Source organism: Podarcis erhardii (assembly GCF_964252035.2).
Source record: "Podarcis erhardii genome assembly, chromosome: 16".
Taxonomy (NCBI): Eukaryota; Metazoa; Chordata; class Lepidosauria; order Squamata; family Lacertidae; genus Podarcis; species Podarcis erhardii.
In genome coordinates, this window is record NC_138514.1 from 34705062 (window position 1) to 34730277 (window position 25216).

Here is a 25216-nt window from a genome sequence, read left to right on the forward strand (position 1 = left end):
CCCAGAGGGATCAAGCTTTTACGCACAAGCAGCTCACTATCCCATCACACTATTGTTGCAATCACCTTTGCCTTGAAAACTTTTAACACTGATGGAATATGGAAAGCCCCATCTGAAAAGAAAAAACGCAGTAGTGCAAAGGAAAGGGCTTTAGCTCTGTTTAATACATATGCAAGATGGACCTTCCAGCCCATGTTGTGTTGGAGAAGGACTTCCAAGTACTGAAATTTAAAGACTTGGTCAATAGCTTTTCCGTCTATTCTCCAATTATAGATTTTTCGACTCTTGGTGAATTGTTGCAACTGTTCTTTTATAGTATAGAGCAGGGGTAGGCAACCTAAGGCCCGGGGGCCAGATGCGGCCCAATTGGCTTCTCAATCTGGCCTGTGGATGGTCCAGAAATCAGCATGTTTTTACATGAGTAAAATGTGTCCTTTTATTTAAAATGGGTTATTTGTGGGGCATAGGACTTTGTTCATATATTTTTTTTCAAAATATAGTCCAGCCCACCACATAGTTTGAGGGACAGTGGACCGGCCCACGGCTGAAAAAGGTTGTTGACCAGGTATAGAGCAACAGGGGTATTAAAAATCATGAGAAATGATGACCGTCTTTTTCTCATATCACGATTTTTTACATAGCACACATTGTAATTTGTGTTATATAGCCATGCCAAATATTATGAAACTGTTATCATGATGTGGATTTCAAACTGATTTTGGATGATACATTGATACATTGCCTGGCCCTATAACAACCAGCCTGAACTGCTATAAACAGCTTCCTCTCTTTTTTAATTAATAGTACATTGCTGGATCAGACCAAGAGTCTCAGTAACAAGATTACACTTGAAACAAAACAAATTCCTTCCAGTAGCACCTTAAAGACCAACTAAGTCAGTTCTTGGTATGAGCTTTCGTGTGCATGCACACTTCTTCAGATACACTGAAACAGAAGTTTCCAGACCCTTCTATATAGTGAGAAGGTGGGGAGGGGTATTACTCAGAAGGGTGGTGGGAATGGGTGATTGGCAGATAGCTGTGATGAGCCTGTTGACGACTCTTAACGACTGCAATAGGTCTTACAGGAAAAAGCAAGGGGTGAAAAGGTGAAAAATGGCTTTGTCATGTATAATGAGATAAGAATCCAAGGTCTTTGTTCAGACCAGGTTTCTCCATGGTTTTAAGTTTGGTGATAAGTTGTAATTCAGCAGCTTCTCTTTCCGATTTATGTCCGTTTATTCTTTGGCGTAAGGTCTGGCCTGTTTGTCCAATATAGAGAGCTGAAGGACACTGTTGGCATTTTATGGCATACACAATGTTAGACGCTGAGCAATTAAATAGTCCCGAGATTGCTCAGCGTCTAACATTGTGTATGCCATAAAATGCCAACAGTGTCCTTCAGCTCTCTATATTGGACAAACAGGCCAGACCTTACGCCAAAGAATAAACGGACATAAATCGGACATCAGGAATCACAAGACAGAGAAACCAGTAGGAGAACACTTCAATCTCCCAGGACATTCTATACAAGATCTCAAAGTAGCTGTTTTACTACAAAGGAATTTCAGAAATAGACTGGAAAGAGAAGCTGCTGAATTACAACTTATCACCAAACTTAAAACCATGGAGAAACCTGGTCTGAACAAAGACCTTGGATTCTTATCTCATTATACATGACAAAGCCATTTTTCACCTTTTCACCCCTTGCTTTTTCCTGTAAGACCTATTGCAGTCGTTAAGAGTCGTCAACAGGCTCATCACAGCTATCTGCCAATCACCCATTCCCACCACCCTTCTGAGTAATACCCCTCCCCACCTTCTCACTATATAGAAGGGTCTGGAAACTTCTGTTTCAGTGTATCTGAAGAAGTGTGCATGCACACGAAAGCTCATACCAAGAACTGACTTAGTTGGTCTTTAAGGTGCTACTGGAAGGAATTTGTTTTGTTTTGACTATGGCAGACCAACACGGCTACCTATCTGTAACAAGAATACACTTGGTATCCATCAGAAACTGGCCAGTGGTTCACCAGGAGACCACAATCTATCTTCTGCTCTAACAGACACCACTCGGCTAGGTGGATACATAATCTGACCTAGCATAACACAGCTTCTTATGTTCTTTGGTTCTTACTCGTAAGCAAAAAAGATGAAGTCAACTTTAACAAATTTCCCATATTTCAGGAAGCTACTTAAAAGGTTAACCCCCCCCCCCCCAGTAAAACCTACTTTGTTGATTTGCAGATATGTTACATGACTGACTGGATGTCGCTGGATTAATTGCAATGACGTCTGCAGCAGAAAGTGTTTCTAGGGTTAAATCATGCACTTCTCTTTCAACAGTAACACCTGGTGATAGATGAAGAGTTGCCTCCAGGAAAGAACTTGATGACAGATCTTTTGAGCTTGAAGACAGGAGCGCAGATCTGTCGTTACCCTGAGTCGAAGAATCTGTGCTCTTCTGGTTTGTTTTAGCAAACGCATCCAAAGAACCAAGGGCACAATCGAAGTTTTCATGGTGCTGGACTAGCTGACGAATCCATTTTGACAATCCTTGGGAAAGAACAATTTTATTTCATTATTACTATATAGCAAGACAGGGAAGTCATGTCATCAAAGTTGTACATGTTTAAAACCTTATAAAAACTGTGTTTCTGTAGTTTATTCTTGCACTAGGCACACAACTTTGAATTATTTGAATTCAAAGATTTGAATTATTTGGTCTGATTTTGTAATGGCAATGAAGAGTTACAACCTGATTTACTGATGCTGCTGGCCATGACATGGTATATTAGAATAGAAAAGGGAAACTGGCTGCTTAGGGGCAACAGATTCAGATGGGCAGGGTATAAATACAACAACAACAACAACAACAACAACAACAACAACTACAACAACAACAACTACTACAACTATTATTATTATTATTATTATTATTATTATTATTATTATTATTATTATTCCATTACTACTACTACTACTATTATTCTGCCATTACACAATTCAGCTGTGCCTTCTCCTACACAAGGCAAGACACATGGGAGTAAGCGACAAGGATGCATACAGGGGAGGGATGTACCCAAGTCTAACTTCCCCATAAAAATAGGGAAAAGGAGGTTAAAGAGCCATTTGCCTCTGGTATTGGCTTCCATGGCACTGGGTGGAGCAAATGTCGATGGCCCTTTAGCCCTTGCTAAGTGTTTGTCCCTGTTAAAAATGAGTTGCCAAACAGAGTTTTAGAAAGCCACACTATATGATAATGAGAATGTTAATAGATTATCACAATGAAAATATTATGGAGAGCAACCCACAACATGAAAACTGAGCATTAAAATAATGTTGTGTGCACACAGAGTTGCATCCAGTGTTCTACTCACAGAGTAAACCTATTGAAATTATGTCCATTAATTTAAATGGGTCTGCTCTGAGTAGAACTTAATTGAATGCAACCAACACAGAGAATCAGATTATGCTGAAATGGCAAAATTAATGGGTGTGTTAAGAAACCAAGAGGGAAAAAATATATTAAGGAGTGGGGAATATTTGTGGAATATTTGAAAAAAATCATGGTATGAAACTAAGTGCATTGGTAGGGTTAGCTTAAATCAAGCAGTTAAAAGTATTATTAAGATTAATTGTAGAATAATTTAAAAATGGAGTAAAGTTAAAATTTTAAATAAGAGAAGAAACCACAAAAGGGGGAGGGAGTCTGATTTGTATCTGTATTGGAAATATGACATTGTATGACATTGTAAGATTTGTATCTGCAAATTCTTAAAAACTGAAAATAAAATTTATGAAACTATTTAAGAGGGAAAGAGGCGAGGCAAGCGGCTTCCGGGCAGCTTGGCCTTCGGCCCCAGTATCGTCTTGGTGAATGGACATCGGAGAGCGAGGGGGAGAGCATCAAGGATGTCTTCTGGAGCACCAGCAGCAAGGAGAGACTCCAGTTCCACCAGTGGAACACCGAGGAGGGGAGGCTGCGGGCTGACAGTGGAATCGGGGACCACTGTTTGCCCTGTGACCACAGCGAAGCAAATGCCCCGGAAGTTGCGTTGAAAAGATTTGTGGTACCCGAGAGCCAAAGGACTGACGGTAGGGCTGAGCAAAAAGGCTCCTTCCCTGCAGTTAACCACCCCGTTCAGAGCTACTGATTTGGAGCAGGTGGGGTGGGATATTTCAGCAATTTTTCAGAGGCTTATGTGCACGTCAAAATTATTCCAGATGTTTTGTAGAGATGCTGTTGGTGACCCCTGTTTTTTAAACCAAATATTAGCTCTGATGCTTACAGTGCTATTTTGGGGTGAAGGAGAGGAAGGGAAATGACAGCTGACACCCCCCTCTCTCTCACTACCCAAATAGCAGAGCTAATGAACACTTTTTGAAGAATTCTGGGGGCCCCTTCCCCACAACTGCCTTTACTTTCTATGAGTCCCCCCCCCCCGGATTTCCCCCCACCTAATTTCAAGCAAATGGCCTTGCTTTTGTCTAAACCTTTGACAGAACTTAAAACTGGATGTCCTAGATTTATATTTGTTACAGTTATATACCTGTCTGCTTCTTCCAGAGACAGCAAGCATCTTGCCTGTGGTTTTCAATCCAGGCAGCTTTTAAGTGGCAGGACCTAGTTAGCTTCAGCGACAGAACTCCTTCAGGAGTGTTCTCTGGGCAACGTGTGTGCTAATTGTACCACGCTGAAGTTTATTGAAGCACCGTTTTATGCTGCTGCTTCTCCAGCTGCCGGCAGGTGGTGCAGTTGCTTTACACAGCGGCTCCTAGCCACTCCCTGGCCACTTTCTCCCCCCAGCCATGTATAATCTTATGCACCTCTTATCACGTCCCCCTTCGTTCTCCTTTCTTTCCTAAAACTAAAAAGCCCTAAATGTTGTAACCTTTCAAAACTTCAAAATAAGTGAATTATTAGGCACCCTTACAAAGCAAATGATTTACTGGCGGGGTTTTTTTGCCCGCCCTGTAAAGACTGATGTTCTTGTCTTTATGGAATAGACATTTAATTGCCATTATCTTCACGGGGCCCCGACAGCTCCTATTGCTGTTAGCTGATTTATTCACTTTTATATTCTGTAAGCTGGCCAAGCCATTCCAGGGACGCCATTAATTCTTTGCATGCTAATTTCCCCCCACTCTCCGTTTTTTATTTTCTTGCGTTTCACGGTGGAGTTATAATTTATTTTTAGGCAGAGGCATCCAGTTCCCAGCAAACGAGGTGCTAACAGAGTGTGGCCTGGCCTCTCGAAAGAGTGCTTCGCTTTCTGTCACCGCCGAGGACCTTTGCCGGGTAGGCACTTTAACCCTGTGCGATGTCTGGTTCCCACCCCCCCATCCCAAATCAAAGATCTGTATTGCTATTTAATAAATTGATTAGCTGCCATATGATGAAGCCTATAGGCCAGGAGCAGTTGCACGTTAAGCTGAAGAAGCATCCTGTGATGGGTCTTGGCTCAGTGGAAGAGCATCTGCTTGGCATGCAGAAGGTCCCATGTTGAATCCCCAGTGGGCCTCTCCAGGCAGGGCTAGGGATGTCCTGAATCCCCAGAGAGCTGCTGCCAGTCAGCATAGAAAACACTGATCCAGATCGAGCAATGGGAGGGCTGGGAAAGAGTTCCCAGAGAGCAGCTGCCAGTCAGGGTAGGCCAGAGACGGGGAACCTGCAGCCTCCAAAGTTGTTGGATTGCACCTCCCATAACCCCTGAACATGCTAGTGCAGGGGCTGATGGGAGTTGTAGTCCAGCAGTGTCCAGAGGGCACCGCCTTAACTACTCTTGCTGCTCTGGTTTGAAAACATGCAGTGGATAATGGTAATGCTGGCGGAAAGTCGGGTTGGAGAGTCCCGGTACCCTGGGAGTTGCAGGAATGCTGTACAGTGGTACCTTGGATTAAGAACTTAATTCGTTCCGGAGGTCCGTTCTTAACCTGAAACTGTTCTTAATCTGAGGTACCACTTTAGCTAATGGGGCCTCCCGCTGCCGCTGCTGCGCGATTTCTGTTCTCATCCTGAAGCCACGTTCTTAACCAGAGGTACTATTTCTGGGTTAGCAGACCTGAAACGTCTGTAACCTGAAGCATCTGTAACCCGAGGTACCACTGTATAAGGTTACCTAGGCACACAGAGTGGTGAGTTTTGGAGGGTCCGGATGTCCCCCTATTCTTGGGCTGGGTGGGACTTCCTCCTGGAAAGCCTGCCATTGGCCAGGCCACTGGAGAGGCCTCCTAAGAGCAGAAGTTGTTCTGCAGAGGCCAGGCGAGGGAGACTGGGACATGCTGGCTTTTGATCGCCGTCCCTACCTGAAAGTTAGGATTGAACAGTGGCAAAGAGAGGTTGGTAATGGAAGCGCTCCCCCTGCTTCTCCGCCCAGACAGTTACTTTGAAGGGTTCCCCTGACCCCTCTTAGGAATTTCCCTCAAGCTCTCCTTGTTACTTCCTGGCGGGAAGCCAGCTTCAGTCCTCTCGGCTATCTGTCTGCATTAACAATTTGTCAGATAAAAGCTTGAAGTGCTTGGGCTGTGGGAACGGAAGATTGGGGGAGCTGTACATGTAGTTGTACATCAGTGGTGGGGAAACGTTTTAGGTCTGAGGGCCACATTCTCTTGGGGGCAACCTTCCAGGGGCCGCATCCCAGTGGCGGGTGGGTCCAAACACTGAGGGAATGCAGATGTCTGTGTTTTGCAGGGCTTTTAATCTAATCCTGAAATCTAATACAATAAAAGGCAGTATGAAAGGTGGATGTCATTGCCATTCCAAGAGGGAGGTGTTCCTAGTGAGCTCCGGCAATTCTTTTTCTAGAAAAATAGCACTGATGATGATAATAATAATAATAATAATAATAATAATAATAATAATAATAATAATAATAAAATGTTGTAAATACAAATAGCTGTATCTCTTTATCAGTGGGACTATAGGAAGCTGCCTTACGCAGAGTCAGATCTTTGGCCCATTTAGCTGATTGGCAGCGGTGGCTCTCTTGGGTTTCAGACAGGAGTCTCTCCCAGCCCTACGTGCAGAGGCTGGGATTCGAACCTGGTGCCTTCCATGTGCACAGCAGATTCTATAACCACTGAACCACAGCCCCTTTCCCAGATGGTAGGTTTCTAATCTTCACGTTTTACTTCTTTTTTTATGGGCAGTTGGAGGAACTGGGCCCCTCCCTGTCTCCCTCCCTTGATGTATCAGAAGAGTTCTTCACTCCTGACGCAGAGTTCTTCTACTGCTCCTCAGTTCCTCCTGAGAACGCAGAACCGGAGGTAAGAGGAAGGGAGGCATCGTGTGGGAACGTCTGCCTGCAGAGCCCTGGGCTTCCTGGTTACAAAACCCTGGAGCTGAAGGGTTGTTGCTAGTGGTGGCCTTGTTGCCCAGTGCTCCTCAAGCCTTCTGATGGGGTGGGTTGGCAGTTCCCGCACCTGAAAAGGTCCATCTACTCCTGCCTCCTCATGGCAACCAACCATATCAGGTTTGGTTGCGCACTGCCATCAAAGTCAAGAGGGGGGCATTGTGGTGTCAATGAACACAAGAGCCCTGTGGGGGTAGATCAGGCCAAGGCCCTAACTAGCCCAGCAACCTGTCCTCACAGTGGCCAAACAGATGCCCTCATGGGAAATGCACAAGCTGAGCCTGAGAGCTAGAGCACTTGGCCCACCAGCCATTCCCAGAAACTGACATTCAGAGGCATATTGCCTCTGACAGAGGAGGTGGAGCAAAGCCCTTGTGGATGTGTCTAATTCTCTTTTAAAGCCTTCCAACTTGTGGGAAGCCTTCCATAGTTACACCATGCACTGTGTGACAAAGTCCTTTGCTTTGTCCTTGATTCTCCCAGCATGTCATCTTAACTGAATGTCCCCAAAGTTTTAGTATTACAAGAGTGGGGAAGAGAAAGATATCCTTACCAACTTTCCCTGCACTGTGCATCACCCTTTACTAAACACCAGGGAGAACCTTCTGACAGCAAGAGCCATTCGACAGCGGAACGGACTCCCTCTTTAGGTTGTGGACTCTCCTTCCTTGGAGGCTTTTGAGCAGAGGTTAAATGGCCTTCTTGTCATGGATGCTTTAGTTGAGATTCCTGCATTGCAGGGGGTTGGAGCAGACGGCCTCTGGGGTCCTATCCAACTCTAGGGTTCTATGATGTGTCTCAGTTGTTTAAGACAGAGCTGGAGAGTCTGTGGCCTTTCTGGCGCTGTTGGGCTCTCCAACTCCCGCCAGCTCTAGCCAGCCTGGCCAGAAGATCAAGGAAGGGGATGGGAGCTTCAGACCTGCTCTTAAGAACCACCCTGCTGGATCAGCCAAAGGGAGCCAAATGTCCTGTTTTACAGTGGCCCAGGAGCAGAATTGGCACTCCCCACTTGTTTTGGGACGCTGTGGGTTAAACCACAGAGCCTAGGACTTGCCAATCAGAAGGTCGGCGGTTCGAATCCCCGCGACGGGGTGAGCTCCCTTTGCTCGGTCCCTGCTCCTGCCAACCTAGCAGTTCAAAAGCATGTCAGAGTGCAAGTAGATAAATAGGTACCACTCCGGCAGGAAGGTAAACAGCATTTCCGTGCGCTGCTCTGGTTCGCCAGAAGTGGCTCAGTCATGCTGGCCACATGATCCGGAAGCTGTACGCCGGCTCCCTCGGCCAATAAGTAAAGGTAAGCGCCGCAACCCCAGAGTCGGTCACAACTGGACCAAATGGTCAGGGGTCCCTTTACCTTTACCTTTACTTGTGATTCCCAGAAGCTGTTGAAATTCAGAGGCATTTCCTGCCTCCGACAGTGGAGGCAGAACAGAGACATTGTTGGTAGTAGCCATTTAGAATCCTTTCCACTGAGGAAGAAATTAATCTGACATGAAAAGGTACAGAAATGAGCAATTAAAACAATTAGTTGTTTCCAGCACGGCATCCTTAGGAACATCAGAAGAGACCTGTGAGCTGGATTAGGCCAAAGGGGGACCCACCTGGTACAACTTCCTGCTCTCGCAGTGGCAAGCAGGATCTGTGCTCAACTGCAACACTCTTTCCATTGATGTTCGGAGGCAGACTCTCTCTGACACCTTTCCTAGTGTTCAACTCTGGATCTCCCAAGTGGTTTTTGTTGGGCCAGCTCCTTTATTCCCAGACGTTCAGAGACTTGGCTCTCTGTTTCCAAGCTTCCCCTCTAGAAACCACATCTTTCCTTGTTGTTGTTCTCTTCAGAACTCAACTGCTGTTGAAGAAGAAGACCTGGACATCACCCAAGATATTTGCAGTCAGGAAGACGACTTGGAGACATTCCAAGAAATCTGTGGGAGGAAAGAATGCCCCACAGACGCAGAGCAACGCAAGTTGATTTTTATTACTTTTTTTTTTTACAAGTTTGTAGTGTGTCTTTGCCATCTGTCAGCATGGCTGTCTTTTTCTTCTTCTCAAAGCAGGGATGGGGAACCTTTTTGATCCTTTGCAAGTATTGTTGGGAAGCCATCTCCCCTGAGCTCCCAGATGCAGCACCAACAGTGGTCAGGGGTGGCGGGGGTTGCTATCCAGGGGCACCGATTCCCCACCTCCCCAGCTCTCAAGCGTCGGAAGGCGAAAGGTCTGCTTAAGATTCCTTGCACGCAGGTTCTTAGAAACATAAGATTGCGCCTGAGTCCAGCATCTCGTTCTCACACTGCCCAGCCAGATACCTCTGGGGAAGCAGGCAAGCCAGACCTGGGCGCAATGGCAATTCTCTGCTCCTGCGGTTTCCAGCAACTGGTGTCCAGAAGCATTGCTGCCTCTGACCGTTGAGGCAGAGCCCAGCCATCATGGCTGGTGGCCATTGATAGCCTCCTCCCTCCTTTGGGAGTGAGTACCAGAGTTGGAACTCTGCGCTGCGTGTAGAAGTCCTCCCTTTTATCGGTCCTGTTTTATCAGGCAGGATTACATTTGAGGTGCTTTGATGTCTCTTGCACATACGTACACACTGAAGGGAGCCGGGAGCCGGGAGCCGGGAGCCGGGAGCGCTGTCTTCTGTATTCCGCCAGGCTTCTTACCCCTGTAGCGCCACGGTTAGAAAATCTTATTATCTCTATCAACATCCATGACAACCCATTGCTGATTCAGCAACCCTGTGCATTTGACTTACAAGAGCCGGCTGGGGGATTGAATTAGATTCCCCCCCCCACATTTTCCACCCTGGAGGGGGGACGGGTAGCTTCATACATCTGCTCCAGCATTGGGTTGCTATTCACTGAGGATCTGTAAATATTTCAGCACCCCCGGGAGCTCGGGATGTGTTTATTAAAAGGAGCGGAGAGGAAAAGAAAGATCTCTTTAAAAACACATTTATCTTTGCCAACTGCTGAAAGACACGATTTCCTTTTCAGTAGCTTATGTCGTTCTCTCCCCCCCCCCACTAGCACCCTTCCCCCCCCCCTTACAACCCCCACACCGCCCCCAATCGAGCACATTTTGTTATTTGTGTTTAGGAGGAAAACTATTTCCCCACTGCGGCGCAGAGGCGAAACATCTCCATAGCAAGGCGCCAGGGGAGGATTTGTTTACACCTGCAGCCAGGTAGGAAGCGTCCTTCTGCCGGGCTGCCACTTCAGACGTAAATTAGGTTGTGTGCTTTGTTGTTATTAATCCCACCAGCTCGGTGCCCCAAGCGAGTGCCAGGTGTGCGTGTTATGTAAATGGAGATCTCTGTGCAGTCCCTAGCAAGCGAAAACATTTGCAATCATCTTTATAAGCCCCCCCCCCGACAAAACTTAGCTTTTTACACTGTTGTTGCCACTTCTCGGGTTTTGCCTAATGAAGGAGTTGCAATTAGAAGGGGGGCGGGTGGAGGGGGAGAAAGCTGAGCATAGTAATTAACATATGCTTCCACTGAAACAGCATAAGCTTAAAGAAGCTGAAGCCTGGATCCAGTGGACCATGGGTTTGTTTCTCCAAGTTTTTATTTCTAATTTTAGGTGCAGGTGCACTGTGGAAACTACTGGACGTGTTGTGTAATTAAATTCTTAGGCAAATAAATGTTTCCTGCCACCATGAGATCTAGAAGCATGAGGAGCTTTACTTTCTTTAATGCCAGTCTGCTCTTACTACATTTTATCCCACTCTCCGGACCCAAACACCATGTCCTTTCCTTTTACCCACTTCATATCATAGCCTTGTGGAGTTGGCAGGGACCCCCAAAGGACATCTAATCCTGCAATTCAGGAATCGCAGCTTGAATATTGCGCAATAATTGCTTTCCGAAGACCTGTCACCTCTTTGCAAAAGTCCACTTAAGTTGAGTTAAGTTTGTCGAGCGTTAGTTCCAATTGGTTTGCTGGAGGTTATATGATGTTGCATTGGAGCTGGTGTTTATCCTGCCCTTCCCAATGCACTTTCTGCTTTTATCACAGAAATTCCAGGTGTCCCCCCTCCCCGCCTCCCAGAAGTGGGTTTGTAAAGCACAAGAGGACCAGATCTACTTTCTTTGTTCAGCCTTAATCTGCTAGCATTTGATTGAACCCTACCTGGAAAATAGCAGTGATCTGGAAGTCTCTCTAATATAACCTCCCTGTAAACTTAGCACAGTCAAATCAGGTTGAACATTGCGGAAGAAGAGGTTCCATGGAAGCAACTTTGGTTTACTCCGGAAAATTCCTTTGCAATACACACAAACACATATGAAAATCTCCCTTTTATGTCACTCCAAGAGAATCAGTTAACACCAGTCCCCGTATACCTATTTTTCTTCCCCTAGCACTGGAACTACACAGTTTGTGAGGCCCAGTAAGGCGCCAGGAGAGTTCAAAGAGAAAGAAGTGTAAGTGCTTGACGTCGCTGGGTTGTTGTTGTTGTTGTTGTTGTTGTTTTTGGCTTTTCAAAAATATTTATTGGTGCAAATACATGCCACTCAGAATCTGAGCTTCTGGAAGAAACCACTTGCTCTTGCCTGTCTTGTATCTTTCCTTGAATTTCACTTTGGCCTCTCGCTGGGCTTTATACTTCAGCACAGGGTCCCTAAAGACATCCTTGTTGACAACGGTTTGGTCAAGGGGAACATCAGTGGAATAGCTGATAGGAATCGAGTGGTTGTAATTGTAGACTTTCACAAAGGACTTGGATCTTGGAATGCATGGCAATCTTTTTCTTGCCGTGTGTGTGTGTGTGTGTGTGTGTGTGCCCATCACTTTCTCTCTCTCTCTCTCTCACTCACTCACACACACACACAGACACACACACACGAATCTGGGTGTGTGCATGTGACACACTATGCGAAAATCACTATGTGGGAAAAACCGTGAAGCGAGCCAATGCCTCTGCATAGCTGCATCCTTATTTCAGACATTGCGATATATCGGTATATCACAATGTTTAGCTAGCTGGTGGCGTATCACAATATTGAAAACCAGATATTTCGCAGCCCTAGGGCAACTTTCCTCCCTGGGCGAGTAACGGTGTGGAGTGAGAAGGGATGGTTTTCACTGGGGTCTGTGGCAGAGGACAAGGAATAGGAGCAGAGGCAGCTGCCTCATACCGAGTTAGGCCATTGGTCTGTCTAGCTCAGTATTGCCCACACTGACCAGCAGCACCGCCCCAATGTTTCTGTCAGGCTTTGGAGGCTCGGCTTCTTCCCCGCTTGGCCATAGATAAGCAGTACAAAGAGAAAGCAGTGAAAGAACAAGCGTCCGTTCTCGGAGTGCATTTCCCTCTAGTCGCTTCCGTCCTCCCGTCTCCTAGACACCTGATTTCTCAGCCACTGAGCCTTTTGCGAAGCCACCTTATCTAACCTCCTAGCCTTGAGACTGAGAAGCTGCACACCTTCCAGTGAGAGAGAGCCTGCTATTTTACTCTCTTCCCTTTCTTCTCCTTGCTGTTCATCTCCCAGTTCTGCCCAGCTATTACCTTCCAAACTGTGACCCTCGGCAAACCGTTGTTCCAAATCAACACTACTCCACTGCTCCTGTGGAGTTTCAGGATCCAGGCCATGAGCAGGGCGAGGGGTAGGCTCCCACCATTCCTCATCGGAGTAGTACTCCTCAGCCTGGTCTCTTGACAGTTTCAGACAGGAGACCTGGCTGAGGACACCTGGGATTGAACCTGGGACCTTGGGTGTGCAGAGCAGATCCTCTACTACAGAACTACAGCTTATGCTGAGTCAGATCTTTAGTCCATCCAGCCTAGTACTGTCTGCACTGACTGGCAGATGCTCTCCAGGGATGTTCCCAGCCCAGCCCAGAGACGCCGGGGATTGAACTTGGGACCTTCTGCTTGCAAAGCAGGTTCTCTGCCCCTGGCTCAGTACAAAACAGCTTCTGGTTGTTCCTAAGACAATTCTTGGAAAGGCTGGACCCCTCACAGGGCCCAAAGTTGGCATCTGATGACCTATTCATTCCCAGCAAATCATCTACCTCTTGCCTCTGCCTTGTTCAGGTCACTCATCGATATTCAGGACTTGTCCAGCATCATCTGTGAGGAGACGTTGAAGGCAACGCCATACGCAACTCCCAGAAACAGTCACTCGCCCATGGATGCCAGCACTCCGCTTAGCCCAGGTAAAAGGTGAGGGATGGAGGAGGCGGGCCTTGGCTGTCCATCTCAGGCGCTAATCCCCAGCCCCTGCTCTGATTGAGAGGACTGCCATTGTGCTGCAAGAAACAGAATTCAGTAATCAAGAGCTTCTGCGAGCCTCGAAGCACTGGGCCTATACAAGAGGCTGCCTGGCGCATCTCTGCATGAGCTGTTCATATACATTAAGCAGTAAAGATATGGTCATAAAAATTTGATCGGCTGCTCTGGACAATCTGCCTCTGCAGGCTATTTTGCAGCAGCTGTGTCAGGAACATGTTCAGTTGCTTCTGCTGCTGAGACACAGTGGAATTACTCACTCTTGCAGTAATGGAGGGGGGAGGCTGCCTGTTGTTTCCCTGCGTGAGTCACTGTTTTTGCCTCCCACTATTTCAGGTAAGGAGATGTAGCTGGAACATAGACTCAAGCAGGAACAGGAACTGGATTTCTCTGAATGCAACTAGACCTTGCTGTTGCGTGCTTTAAAAGCTAAACCTTTGGCGTGGGTGGATGTGTTAAAGAGGGGAGTGGATATTTTATTTAGGTGGGTGCCTTAGCCATCTGGAGTTTGGGAAGCCCTGATCCTGGGGTTCAGCGGTGCTGTTAAATCACTTAGATTAGGGGTGAGTAAAATGGCTTTAGAGGTTTCATGCCACATTGTCTCCCTGGTTTTTTTTCATCATCCTGGGGTCAAAATTCTGCTGTCGGGAACACATTAGAAATGTTCCCATAGGAGTCAATGGAAAGTGCTGACTTGTTATGCTAACGCTGGCCTGACTGACCATTTCCTCAGAACAAATTATGTTCGGATAGCAGGACTTTGTGTACATGTCCCTAGAAAAACCTCTGAGTTGTCCATGGCTGAAACATAAGCAACTGGACAAAAGTGCCCAGTTTTTGCCTCTGGCCACACCCACCTCTGGCATTTGGCCCCTGAAAGGTTGCCCACGGGGGAATGCGGCCCTTGCGCTGAAGAAGGTGGCCTTTTGTGACTTTTTGTTGTGAGGCAAAAAAAGGGGGAGGTGTTCTTACAGGGCTCCCCCTCTCACTATGTTTTGCCACGGCTTTTCAGCACAAGCACCGCCCAGGTTTTCCTCCACCATCACGAAGTACAAGGACTACTGCGTGACAATAGACACGACAGGCTGGGGGAGCCGGGAGGCCTCCCTGTTGGGATTCAGCACCTTTGCCATGGCCTGTGCCCAAGGGAAGATCGTAGAGTTGCCCCCCACCCTCCAGCAGCCGTCAGACGCAGACTCCAAAACGGTGAGTTGAATTGTGGCCAGACCCGCAGGGCATGTGGGCTTCCCTCCTTCCCAACACATAAGAAGAACAAGTTGCAAGAGAGAAGTTGTTTGCAACCACAGCTCAGCTTTTGAACGTGTGCTTCAGGGCTATGTCACTCAGCGGTGGAGCATGATGTGCTCTGCATGCACAGGGTCCCATGTTCAGTCCTAGTCCTCTCTGGGGGGCTGGGAATCATCCTCTCCCCTGAAACCCTGGAGAGCCACGGCTGCCTGTCAGTGCAGGCAGCACTGGGCTAGGTCAGCTGGTGGTCTAGATCTGCACAAAGTGCAGTTAACAATGAATGCAGTCAATATAATGATATAACTGCATGCCAGGCAGAAAAGTGTTTCTCCCTTAGAATACTAGAACTTGTGGAGCCTCAATGAAGCGGGACATTGGAAGATCCAGGACAGAGGAAAGAAAATCCTTCTTCATGCAGCCCGTAGTTAAACTGTGGAACTCCTTGCCACAGGGATGGCCACCAACTTGGATGGCTTTAAACGAGGATTAGACAAATTCATGGATGAAGAGAAGGCTCTGGATGGCTACTAGCCTGGATGGCTATGCTATTGCCTCCACGGTTGGAGGCAGCGATACTTCCGAATACCAGTTGCTGGAAGCCACAGGAGAGCAGAGGGCTCTTGTGCTTTGGTCCTGCTTGCGGATTTCTCATTAAAGGCTTTGGGTTAGCCACTGTGAGAGAAGGGGGCTGGACTAGGCGGACCATTGGCCTGATCCAGCAAGCTGTTCTTATGAGGTTCCCTGAAAGAGTATATAGAGAACAAGAATACCCAAAGTATGAAAATATGCTATGCTATCCTTGGATATAGCATGCATATATATATATATATATATATATATATCTCAAAATGAGGGGAGAGAGAGAAAGAATTAACATCACAGGTAGGAAAATAACTGTGACATATAACAAATAACTGTGAAGACAAAGCACGGGCTACAGGTCTGTCTTTGGGGAGAGTTTTGACAGCAAACTCCTTCTTGGAATGTAGCCCATTCCTCCATCAGTGGCTGAAGGAAAACAGAGCAGCTGCTTTCTTGTTGATGTGTCCTTCACTACAAACATAACCTAATGTTATAGATCATATCCCTTTTTTTGTTTTTCAAAACGCACAAATAATGTACATTTCCTGAGGATGCAAATAGGATATTCCACACAAAGTGCATTCTCCCACTTTTCCCAGTGGCGAAAACAGCAATAACCACTGCTTCCACAAAACATAATTTTACAGTATCTGGGAACCTGCTGCCTCATGTGACTAATCAGATAAGTCAAAGTTGTTGTTGAGCCAGTCAGGGCTTACACAGAGTTCAGAGTAAAAATCCAGTTTCCCTCCTACCCAGGCAACTGCAGAAAGAATCCAACTACAATAATGCAGTTACCCCATCAGATTCCTTTTTGTGTGTGTGCTGCAGTTTCATCAATGCGTGTTGTGTGCTGTCACTCCTCAAGAAATCTAATTGGGCAGTGTGGGGAGACAGTAAACAAGCAAGGTTCTGCACGTTCTTCAGCCACCCTGAAGCCGATCTTAGAAATGCTCCACTTGAACCAAAAAGCAGGTGTGATGTGAAACTATAATTGGAGCATGGGAATGGGAAATCCACTTCCTGCTGGTTGGTGGGGGCCATTTGCAGGTCCTAGGGGGGACCCCTAGTAAACACCCAAACTTGCCAAACCTCGGCACCAGCCTTGCCCTTACGAGTTTGGTCTTTGTTTTAGCACAGCTTTTCTTAAAATGCCAAGAAAGCCTCCCAAGAAAACCTCAGAAAGTGATGTAATGTGCCCACTTTTGTTAAAGCAACAAGCAGTCGGGGAGACATTATCAGTTCTGTGGTGTCAAACAGCCCTTGCTCTGTTCTCTCAGCGCATTTCCAAGGCAACCTCAGCCGGTCCCCTTGATCTGTGTTGCTGCAGCTCTTCCCCTCCATTATCTCCCCTGCCATTCAATAGAATTCTAAGGAGCTGCCGAGTTCCCCTTGTGCTCCACCCCCCCCCCGCCCGGTTGTCATTCATCGGCAGGGCTGTTGCTGCTTCTAGACGAAAATTGGAGGTCACCGAACCACAACAGCAGTCGGCAGGTCACTGCCGCCTACTCAGGGACTGGCCAGGCAGCCGGCCGGTGCTTATTAAACTCATTAGGGGCCGCAGATTCATCTTGGCTGGAGTCGCCGTGCAGAATTCCAGACCAAGGAGGCCAGGCTGGAAGGATAAATGACTAGAGGGAGTTTTCCCTTTAATCAACTGCTTCCCTCCCACGGAAAATGGGGGGGGGGGAGAATTTTTTTTGCAATTAGGCAAGGGCCAGGCATGTTCCCTCCCCCAAAACACGACCAGCTTTGCTCATCAGTCAGCATGGCATGAGAAGCTTTTGTATCCCCTAGTGACTGAGCGGGGAGGCAGGGAGTAAGGACAAATTATTTTCACTAATCTGGAGAAGGGCCATAATTCATAGGCGGAGTGCGTGCTATGCATGCAGAAGGTCCCGGGTTCAGCCCCACAGCAACTCCAGGTGGGGCTGGGAGAAGCTCCCTGTCTGAATTCCCGGAGAGTCGCTGCCAGTCAGTGTTGGCCTAGCGGGGGAGGTTGAAGGAGCTGGCTATTCCAATCAGCCTTTCAATATGAGGCCCTGCCTCCCCTGGGCAGTGCGGGGGGGAGGGAGAGGGATGTAGGCCCCCTCTTGTCAAGATGCCTCCTGCTTGTCTCCCTGCCCCCATGGGCATTTACCATAAGCAACTGATGATCTTCTTTCATAATTCTCTGTAAAGCTATTTTCATAGTACTTTATTCAGCCGGGAAGTGCAAAAGCTGGTAAGTAACATAAGTTTTTAAGGGAAACGGGTGGTGCTGTGGGTTAAACCACAGAGCCTAGGACTTGCTGATCAGAAGGTCGGTGGTTCGAATCCCCGCGACGGGGTGAGCTTCTATTGCTCGGTCCCTGCTCCTGCTCCTGCCCACCTAGCAGTTCAAACGCACGTCAAAGTGCAAGTAGATAAATAGGTACTGCTCCAGCGGGAAGGTAAACGGCGTTTCCGTGCGCTGCTCTGGTTCGCCAGAAGCAGCTTAGTCCTGCTGGCCACATGACCTGGAAGTTGTACGCCGGCTCCCTCGGCCTATAGAGCGAGATGAGCGCCACAACCCAGAGTCGGTCATGACTGGACCTAATGGTCAGGGGTCCCTTTACCTTTTTTAACCTACGTTTACCTGCAAGATCACCTGATGCTGTGTAGTCTGCTTCAATCTGCAGAGCAGGCACTGGTCGCAGGTGCCACAAAGCACTCGTTCCACATTTGTAAGAAAATGATCTTTTAGTGTGGCAGCATCCACACTTTGGAACTCCCTGCTTATTGACACGAGGCAGGTGCCTTCCCTGTACCCCTTTTGGCACCTGCTAAAAGCACGTAGAGTCGAAAGGGACCATGAGGATCATCTAGTCCAACCCTCTGCAATGCAGGAATATTTCGCCCAACATGGAGCTCGAACCCACAACCCTGAGGTTAAGAGTCTCGCACTCTTACCTGCTGAGCTATCTTGTTTTTAAATGGATGTTTTTACTGATTTTTTTGTTCTTTTCATAAACTGCTTTGTGTCCTCCCCCACAACAATCAAGGGGTATACAAATTGTTTGCAAAAAAATAAATAGATGAAGCTTCCAGCTGCACATTACTCCAGGAGAGTAGGGTGTGTGGACCAAGTGAATCTGTACCAAAGTCCACAATTACTTTAATCACACATCTGTGTTTCTGACCCATCCCAGGGTTAATTTTGATTAAGGAAAAGGGAGCTGGAGCCTCCCTTGTCGATCTTAACACCTTAAAAAAACAACAACTCTGGGCATTTATGTTTCACAGGGTGCCTCGTCGGAACTCCCTGGCATACAGTTGCACCTTCAGAGGGGTCAGAAAGAATTGGAGGCTCCCCCTTCTGCCCAGGAGAGCCAGCTCCAGGAAGGTAGGGCAGGCAGCATGCAGATTGAGGGCTCAGCCTGAGTCTCAGTGCAGTGTTTAGAGACACCCTGTTGTTGAAACAATGGCTACCAGCCCCTACTATTTATTTATGCATCTTCTTCCATTAAGGCGATGCACAGGATATACAAAGCAACTAGGAGAGAGAATTAAAAGCAACACAAAGAAACAGAATAGGTATATGTATTTTAAAAAATAGTACAAAATGGACACCTGTGGCAGAGACCTAGTTATCCTGTGGGGAAAAGCTTGTTGATGGCGATGTTATACCTCCACTGTTGGAGGCACTGAACCCCAGTTCTTGAGAGTGCTGCTGTTGCTCTCAGGTCCTGCTTTCAGCCTTCTCGTTGGGGGCATTTGAGCACAGTGAGAACTGAGGATGCTGGACCAGATGTGCCCTCTTTGACCCTGATCCAGCAGCCGAGCCCTTCTGATGTTCTGAACTCTCCGTGTTCTATGGGCTTAGCCAGTTTGCTGAACTTTGCCCTTTCCCCTCCCACTTGTAAATATTTCAATGGTGCAGCAAAAGGTGTAATCTAGTCACCCACCTTTCCATCTGTTGGTGCTTCACACACGCAGGAATATAATGTCCCTTCCACCACGCACCTCCTCATCAGCAGCCCCTAAGGCCCACCGAACTCAGCTTCCTAAATACTAGAATTTATAAAATGCAACCCAATTCAGATGTGCGAATAAATGCAAACAAAATAATGGAGCATGACAACTGCCCTGATGCTTTGAAAATACAGTGGTACCTTGGTTTACGAACTTAATCCGTTCTGGAAGTCTGTTCTTAAACTGAAACCATTCTTAAACCAAGGTGCGCTTTCCCTAATGAGGCCTCCCGCCACTGGTGCCCTTCCACAATTCGGATTCCATTCTTAGTCCAAGGTAAAGTTCTCAAACCAAGACACTCTTTCCGGTTTTGCGGAGTTCGTAAGCCAAATCATTCTTAAACTGGACTGTTCTTAAACCAGAAAACCATTCCTGGAAGCTCCTTTGAAGTTGCCAGTGTGGTAAAGTGGAATTTCAATTTTTATAGAAGGCGCAGGCTGGATTAGGTGTCCATTGCCAGATCTTGAAACTGGCTGAGCTAGGGGTTGTTTGGCAAAAACGCTCCAGAATATCTCCAGCTCTTTGACGTATCCTATTCATGCTCTTTTGATGCCAGTGATTCCTGAGCAAGTGATTCCTGAGCAAGCAGATCCGGAAGATCAAGAAATAAAGCTGGACGAGTGCAAAGCTGATGGCAGCCTATGGAACAATGACACTTTGTGTCTAGAAGAAGATACAGACAGGTACACAGCAAGCTTCTAGAACGGGGGGGGGGGGGTGTTTGAGAGAGATTAATTTCACTTCAGTCTAACAAGATGGGCTTTTTCCACTGCCAGTTCCCTGATCACTTAAGGCAGGAGTGTTCAACCCTTTTGAGTCCACGGCTCCCTTAACCAACTACATTCTTTCTGCGGCACCCATTCAGCTCCTGGCAACCAGCACCCCATCACCAGCTCCAGAGGCACCATTTGTCTGCAGAGCTTATAGTCAGGGCTGCTACAATAAACATCTGTGCAAGCCTTTGGGAGGCAGAGATGCGAGAGGGCATCAGAGGAGGGAGGGAAGGAAATAGGGATAGAGGCCCGTGTTGCCTGCGGCACCCCTGACCATCATTCAAGGCACCCCAGGTTGCCATGGCACACTGGTTGAAAACCACTGACTTAAGGAGCCCAATCAGCCTTTAAATGCTTCTGCTGTTGTAAAGCAGTAGTGCTGAATAAAGCTTTGCCTCCACCTGCCGAAAGCTTGCGGAGAACATTTGCCCAGCACTTCACTGCATTCCAGAGTTGTTAAATCAGCTCTGCAGCATTTCTCTGCAGTTGGTTACTTGAATGCAAAAGTCTTACAAACTGGTTTTCTAGCATGCCTCCCCCCCCCAAATAAGTGTGCATACAATTAAAATACAGATAAAACAACACCCATCAAAACTGCAATGTTCAGAATTCAGTAAGTTACAATACAGTGGGGGGTGGGGGGTGGGACAGCATCATCTCATTGATAGAGCACCTGCCTTGCATGCAGAAGGCCTCAGGTTCAATCCTCAGTGGCATTTCCAGTTAGGGGGAGGGAGAGACTCCTTGCCCGGCATCTTGGGGAGCTGCTGCCATTCAGGGTAGAAAATGCTGAGCTAGGTGGACCCAACAAGTCTTGTCTCTATATGAAGAAGATTCCTGTGTTCATAATAATAAAACAAACCCTGTTTGCATAGCAGCAAGGATGCAGAGTGAAAGAAGCAGAGAAGCCAACATTCAGTGTAAGCCAGCTTTCTTCAAACTCCCTTTGCAGGCCTAATAACCTTGAGTGGTATCAGTAAAAGGCAGCGACAGAGAAAATGGTTCTCCCTCTCTCTCTCTCTCTCTCTCTCTCTCCCTCTCCCTCTCCCTCTCCCTCTCCCTCTCCCTCTCCCTCTCTCTCTCCCCTCTGTGTCTCCACCCCACCAAACACTCAGCCCTTCAACATGCCAGCATCCTTTCTAATAATCTGGATTTGGGGGGCATTTGTTTCCTTTTCTTTTGCAGGGCTCACTCAAGCCTTGATGATGTTTTGGAAGCTGTCCTCAGGCCAGTTGCTGATAGTCGCAACCCTCGCGCAGAGCCATCAGCCCCCATCAAGAGGTTAGTGAAGTGACTGACAACCCATTCCTATCACCCAAGAAAGACTGTTACCTGCTTGTGAGAAAGAAGAGATGTCAGTGGAGCTGGCAAACTGACTAGTGCCAGAAGCAGCAGCATATTAGAAGGCACTGCTCGATAGCAGCTTGAGGTGGATTGAGAAAAAGGCAAATGTACCTGGCAGGCTTAAGGATGGCTCTGTACCAGCTTGTTTCTATACTCCTTGGCTCAGTGCAGACATAACAGTAGCTCAGAGGTAGGAGAACTTGCTGAATATTACAATTCCTTGATCCTTGTCCAAGCTGTCTCTGGTTGGAAGTTGGAGTCTAGTAACATCTGGAGGGTCATTGCTTCTCCCAGTTTCCTGCTTGCAAACTTCTCATGCAGTAGCTTAATCAATGGCTTTATTAACCAGGAGCAAACCATGCTCGCCAGCCACAGTTTCTTGTTGGTTTATAAACTGTGGTTAATGTTAACTATGGCTTAGCGTTACTGGTGAACACAAACCTTGTAAATAACACTGAGCTAAATGGAGCAATGGACTTGGTGTAAACTGATTCTGCCCACAGTGAACTTATTGAAGTTAGTCATGTGAATTAACTTCAGTGGGTCTACTCTGAGTAGGACTAGCATTGGCTGCAACCCTATGACCCTAACCTGGAGAAGGGCCTCCTGTGAAGATCTCAAGGCCCAGACAGGTATATATACAGGAGAAGGTGATTCTTCCAAGTAGACATGGATGAAACCGTCAACTTCTGCTCTCATGGGTTCTCCTTTTCTATATCTAAAATTCAATTCTCCACACTTCAACAGCTATTTGTTATTATTATTAAAAGCTTACGAAAATTTGTAAGTATTCCGGTGTAGGTTTATCCCAACTATGCATTTTTGAATGCAATTTTTAACACAAGGTACACATTTTTACAAGCAGTCTTTCTAACTGTATTGCATCACTGTATGTCCCCCCACAAATACTTGCATTTATATGCACGCTTCATCCTCATGTGTTAATTTTTCTACATATCGTGTGGTTGGAGATCTGCGCCGCAAATTTCGCAGAAGGATGAATTTTGAAGGCTACCTGGGTTTCATTTCTCGTGCTGTTTCAGAAAGGGCTGCTTTTGTAGGTCCAAATTGTTTCCAGAAGTGCCGATTGGATAGATGCCATTAAAAGCGGGCCGCACCCCAAAGCTGCCCCTGACACAACACCTCTCTGTCCCCTAAGGGAACCAAGCCACGCCCATCACGGAAACATCGAGATGAGGGACGGAGCAGAGGACAGCTTCAGCGAATCGGAGGGTTCTGCCGAGAATGTTGAAGGTCTGTCGTGATCCATAAAAGAAATGTGGAACCGTGCCTCTTCATTGCGTCTTTTTAGTGTTCTTTTTTTTTTCAAGTGTTGAGTTCGAAACCTCACCAAGCTCAAAACAAATCAAACCTAACGGACGAGAGGGCCATCAGTGGTTACTGGCCATGGTGGCTTGTGCCTCCGCGGTTGCTTTCAAATGCCAGTTGCTGGAAACCACAGGAGGAGCAAATGCTCTTGTGCTCAGATCCTGCTCCCTGGTTTCCCACAGGCACCTGGTTGGCCGCTGAGCGCAGGGCGCTGCGCTAGAGAAGCCTTTGGCCTGATCCAGCAGGCTCTTATGAACGACGAAGGGGGAGAACCAGGTTTAATGCAAGCATGACCCTCTTTGTGGCAAGACCCTTTCATCCAAAATGCTTGCTCAGCTCGTTGCGATGTGAAACTTTTCACTGGTTCTCTTCCCCAAATAGCGCACGCACACACGCCCCAAAACCACCCACCCACATCCACCAATCAGACCCCACTGGAGCAGAAACTCATCTGCACCCTGCAGGGCCCCTACCTGGGCCATGACCCCCAGTATGAGCGCACTGGGGGTTGGGACCTGGGACCTTCTGCATGCTAAGCAGGTGCTCTGCCGGGGAGTTAGAGCTCCTCTCCTAACCTTGTTAGGCAGGATTTACAGCCGCCTGCGGAAGATTGCCTTGCGAGGGATTAGGCCAACTATGAAACCGAAGCAGCCGCTAGAAGGAAACCAATTTTTCACGTCTCGCTCAAATGTGCCTGATGCATCCGTTTGATATAGTAGGTGCTTAGGAACAGGAGGCCAGACGCCTCGTTTATTTTGCAAAATGGGATTGCTTTTCAAAACACAATCTTTTTGGTTAAGCTCATTCTCCTCCCACACCCTCCCCGGTCCAACGCAGTATCTAAAAATCAGTAAAACGGCATGCTTTTCCTCCTCTCTCTTGCATAACACAAGAATGGTGGCATCGGGGAGGAAGATGCTGGGAAAATCTTGCCAGCTGTCCTCTCGAGACTGGTAGACCAACTTCTTTGTGGATCTAGAGGGCCCATGTGCAGTGGGAGGCCTGGAGGGTAGCCATCCAACAGGTGTGTAGGCTTCCTGGTCCCGGCAGTCATTTGCACACTCCTCTCAGTCTAGTCCACCCTGATAGGGGAGCCTCTCCTTACCATTCAGATTCTGACAGGGTGACAGCATCTCATTTTTCTGTGCTTGTTCTGAAGAGCTGAACTGTGCGCAGCCGAGTGCTAAAGCAGGGATTGATGCTGCCTGCAGGAACCAAGACTTTTTTTGAAGAAAAGAAAAGAAAAAAAAACACCACCAAAAATGAAACAAAAACAGCCTGAAGGGTAAAAACATGAACCATATGCTCAAAAGATAACTTAATGAACACTGTTATATTTTATACAGGAATGTGTGAAAAAAAAACAACCCACCACGTTGTGTTATTTCCGCCAGTGATCCCTCTCCAGCTGCTTGCAAATAGTTCCCGCTCCACAGTGGGAGGCTGTGCCATTGCGATGGGAAAGGGGGCACCGTTTGGCTGACGCATCCTCTGGGATCTCCTGATTTCTGTGGGTGCAAAAACACAGAAACACCTGCACCAAACCCCTGAAGCAGCCTCTGTGCAGTATTGACTGTGGGTTTGGAAAGGAGGAGACTCCAGGACTGGAAACCTGTGGCCCTCCAGATGGGTTGGGTTTTTTGGGAATTAATAATGCTTTTATTAAACAAGGTCTCAGAGGTGAGAGGTTTGCTGTGCACCAATACACTTTGAGGGGAGCAAAAACACAAAAGAGATTGACTTATCAACAGCAATAAACTAAGAAATGCAGTCCATCCTCCTGACCCATTTACTCCACAAGTCCTGCAGGAACGAAAAGGACTGTGCCTTGCAGAGGCATCATCAAGAACAAGCCCCAGGTGCAGTCCTATAGGTGCTTACATAGGCATGAGCCCCCCAAGTAAACATGCATATATAGCTTTAGCTCTTGGGACAGTCACTTGGGGCTCACTTTTGCATTAAATGTGGACTATTGGGGTGGTTAAATGCTTAACCAAGTGCCCCAGTCTAGTTTTTTTAACCAGCACTTTGACCCTGCAAAGGGGGCGGGTGGAAGTTACAGAGCCATCTCCCACATCAGAACCATGCTGGAGGCAAAGCTTTTATTTCAACTAAAATGGAATCTAAGGTGTGGTTTAAGAATGAAATGCACACATTTTTGCTCTCATCCAACTAGAAGAGTGACACTGCTGCCCACATTCATTCCCTCTCTTTACTCTTTGTTTGGGGGCGTGAACGTAGTACTCCAGATAATTGTACTTACAGCTCCCACCTTCCCTGGCTGCTGGGAGTCTACGCTTTTTCCTTCTGCCGATTCTGTAAGTCTTCACCGTAGTCCAACGGCACGTTCCATTCAGAGACATCCTAAGTA

The 25216-nt window shown here is 47.2% G+C and overlaps 1 protein-coding gene across 1 annotated transcript; it reads left to right on the top strand.

Moving 5' to 3' along the window:
• Window positions 1-176: 176 nt before the first annotated feature.
• LOC309331847 (inactive serine/threonine-protein kinase TEX14-like) lies at window positions 177-24150 on the top strand (the record flags this gene model as incomplete). The annotated part of the gene is made up of 14 exons (XM_081844352.1): window positions 177-328; window positions 3814-4097; window positions 5201-5301; window positions 7152-7268; window positions 9194-9317; window positions 10444-10531; window positions 11709-11771; window positions 13382-13503; window positions 14589-14782; window positions 18671-18770; window positions 19971-20082; window positions 21358-21453; window positions 22676-22770; window positions 24005-24150. The coding sequence occupies 14 exons, from the start codon at window positions 177-179 to the stop codon at window positions 24073-24075; spliced, it is 1719 nt and encodes a 572-aa protein (XP_081700478.1). The 3' UTR covers window positions 24076-24150.
• Between the last annotated feature and the right edge of the window lie 1066 nt (window positions 24151-25216).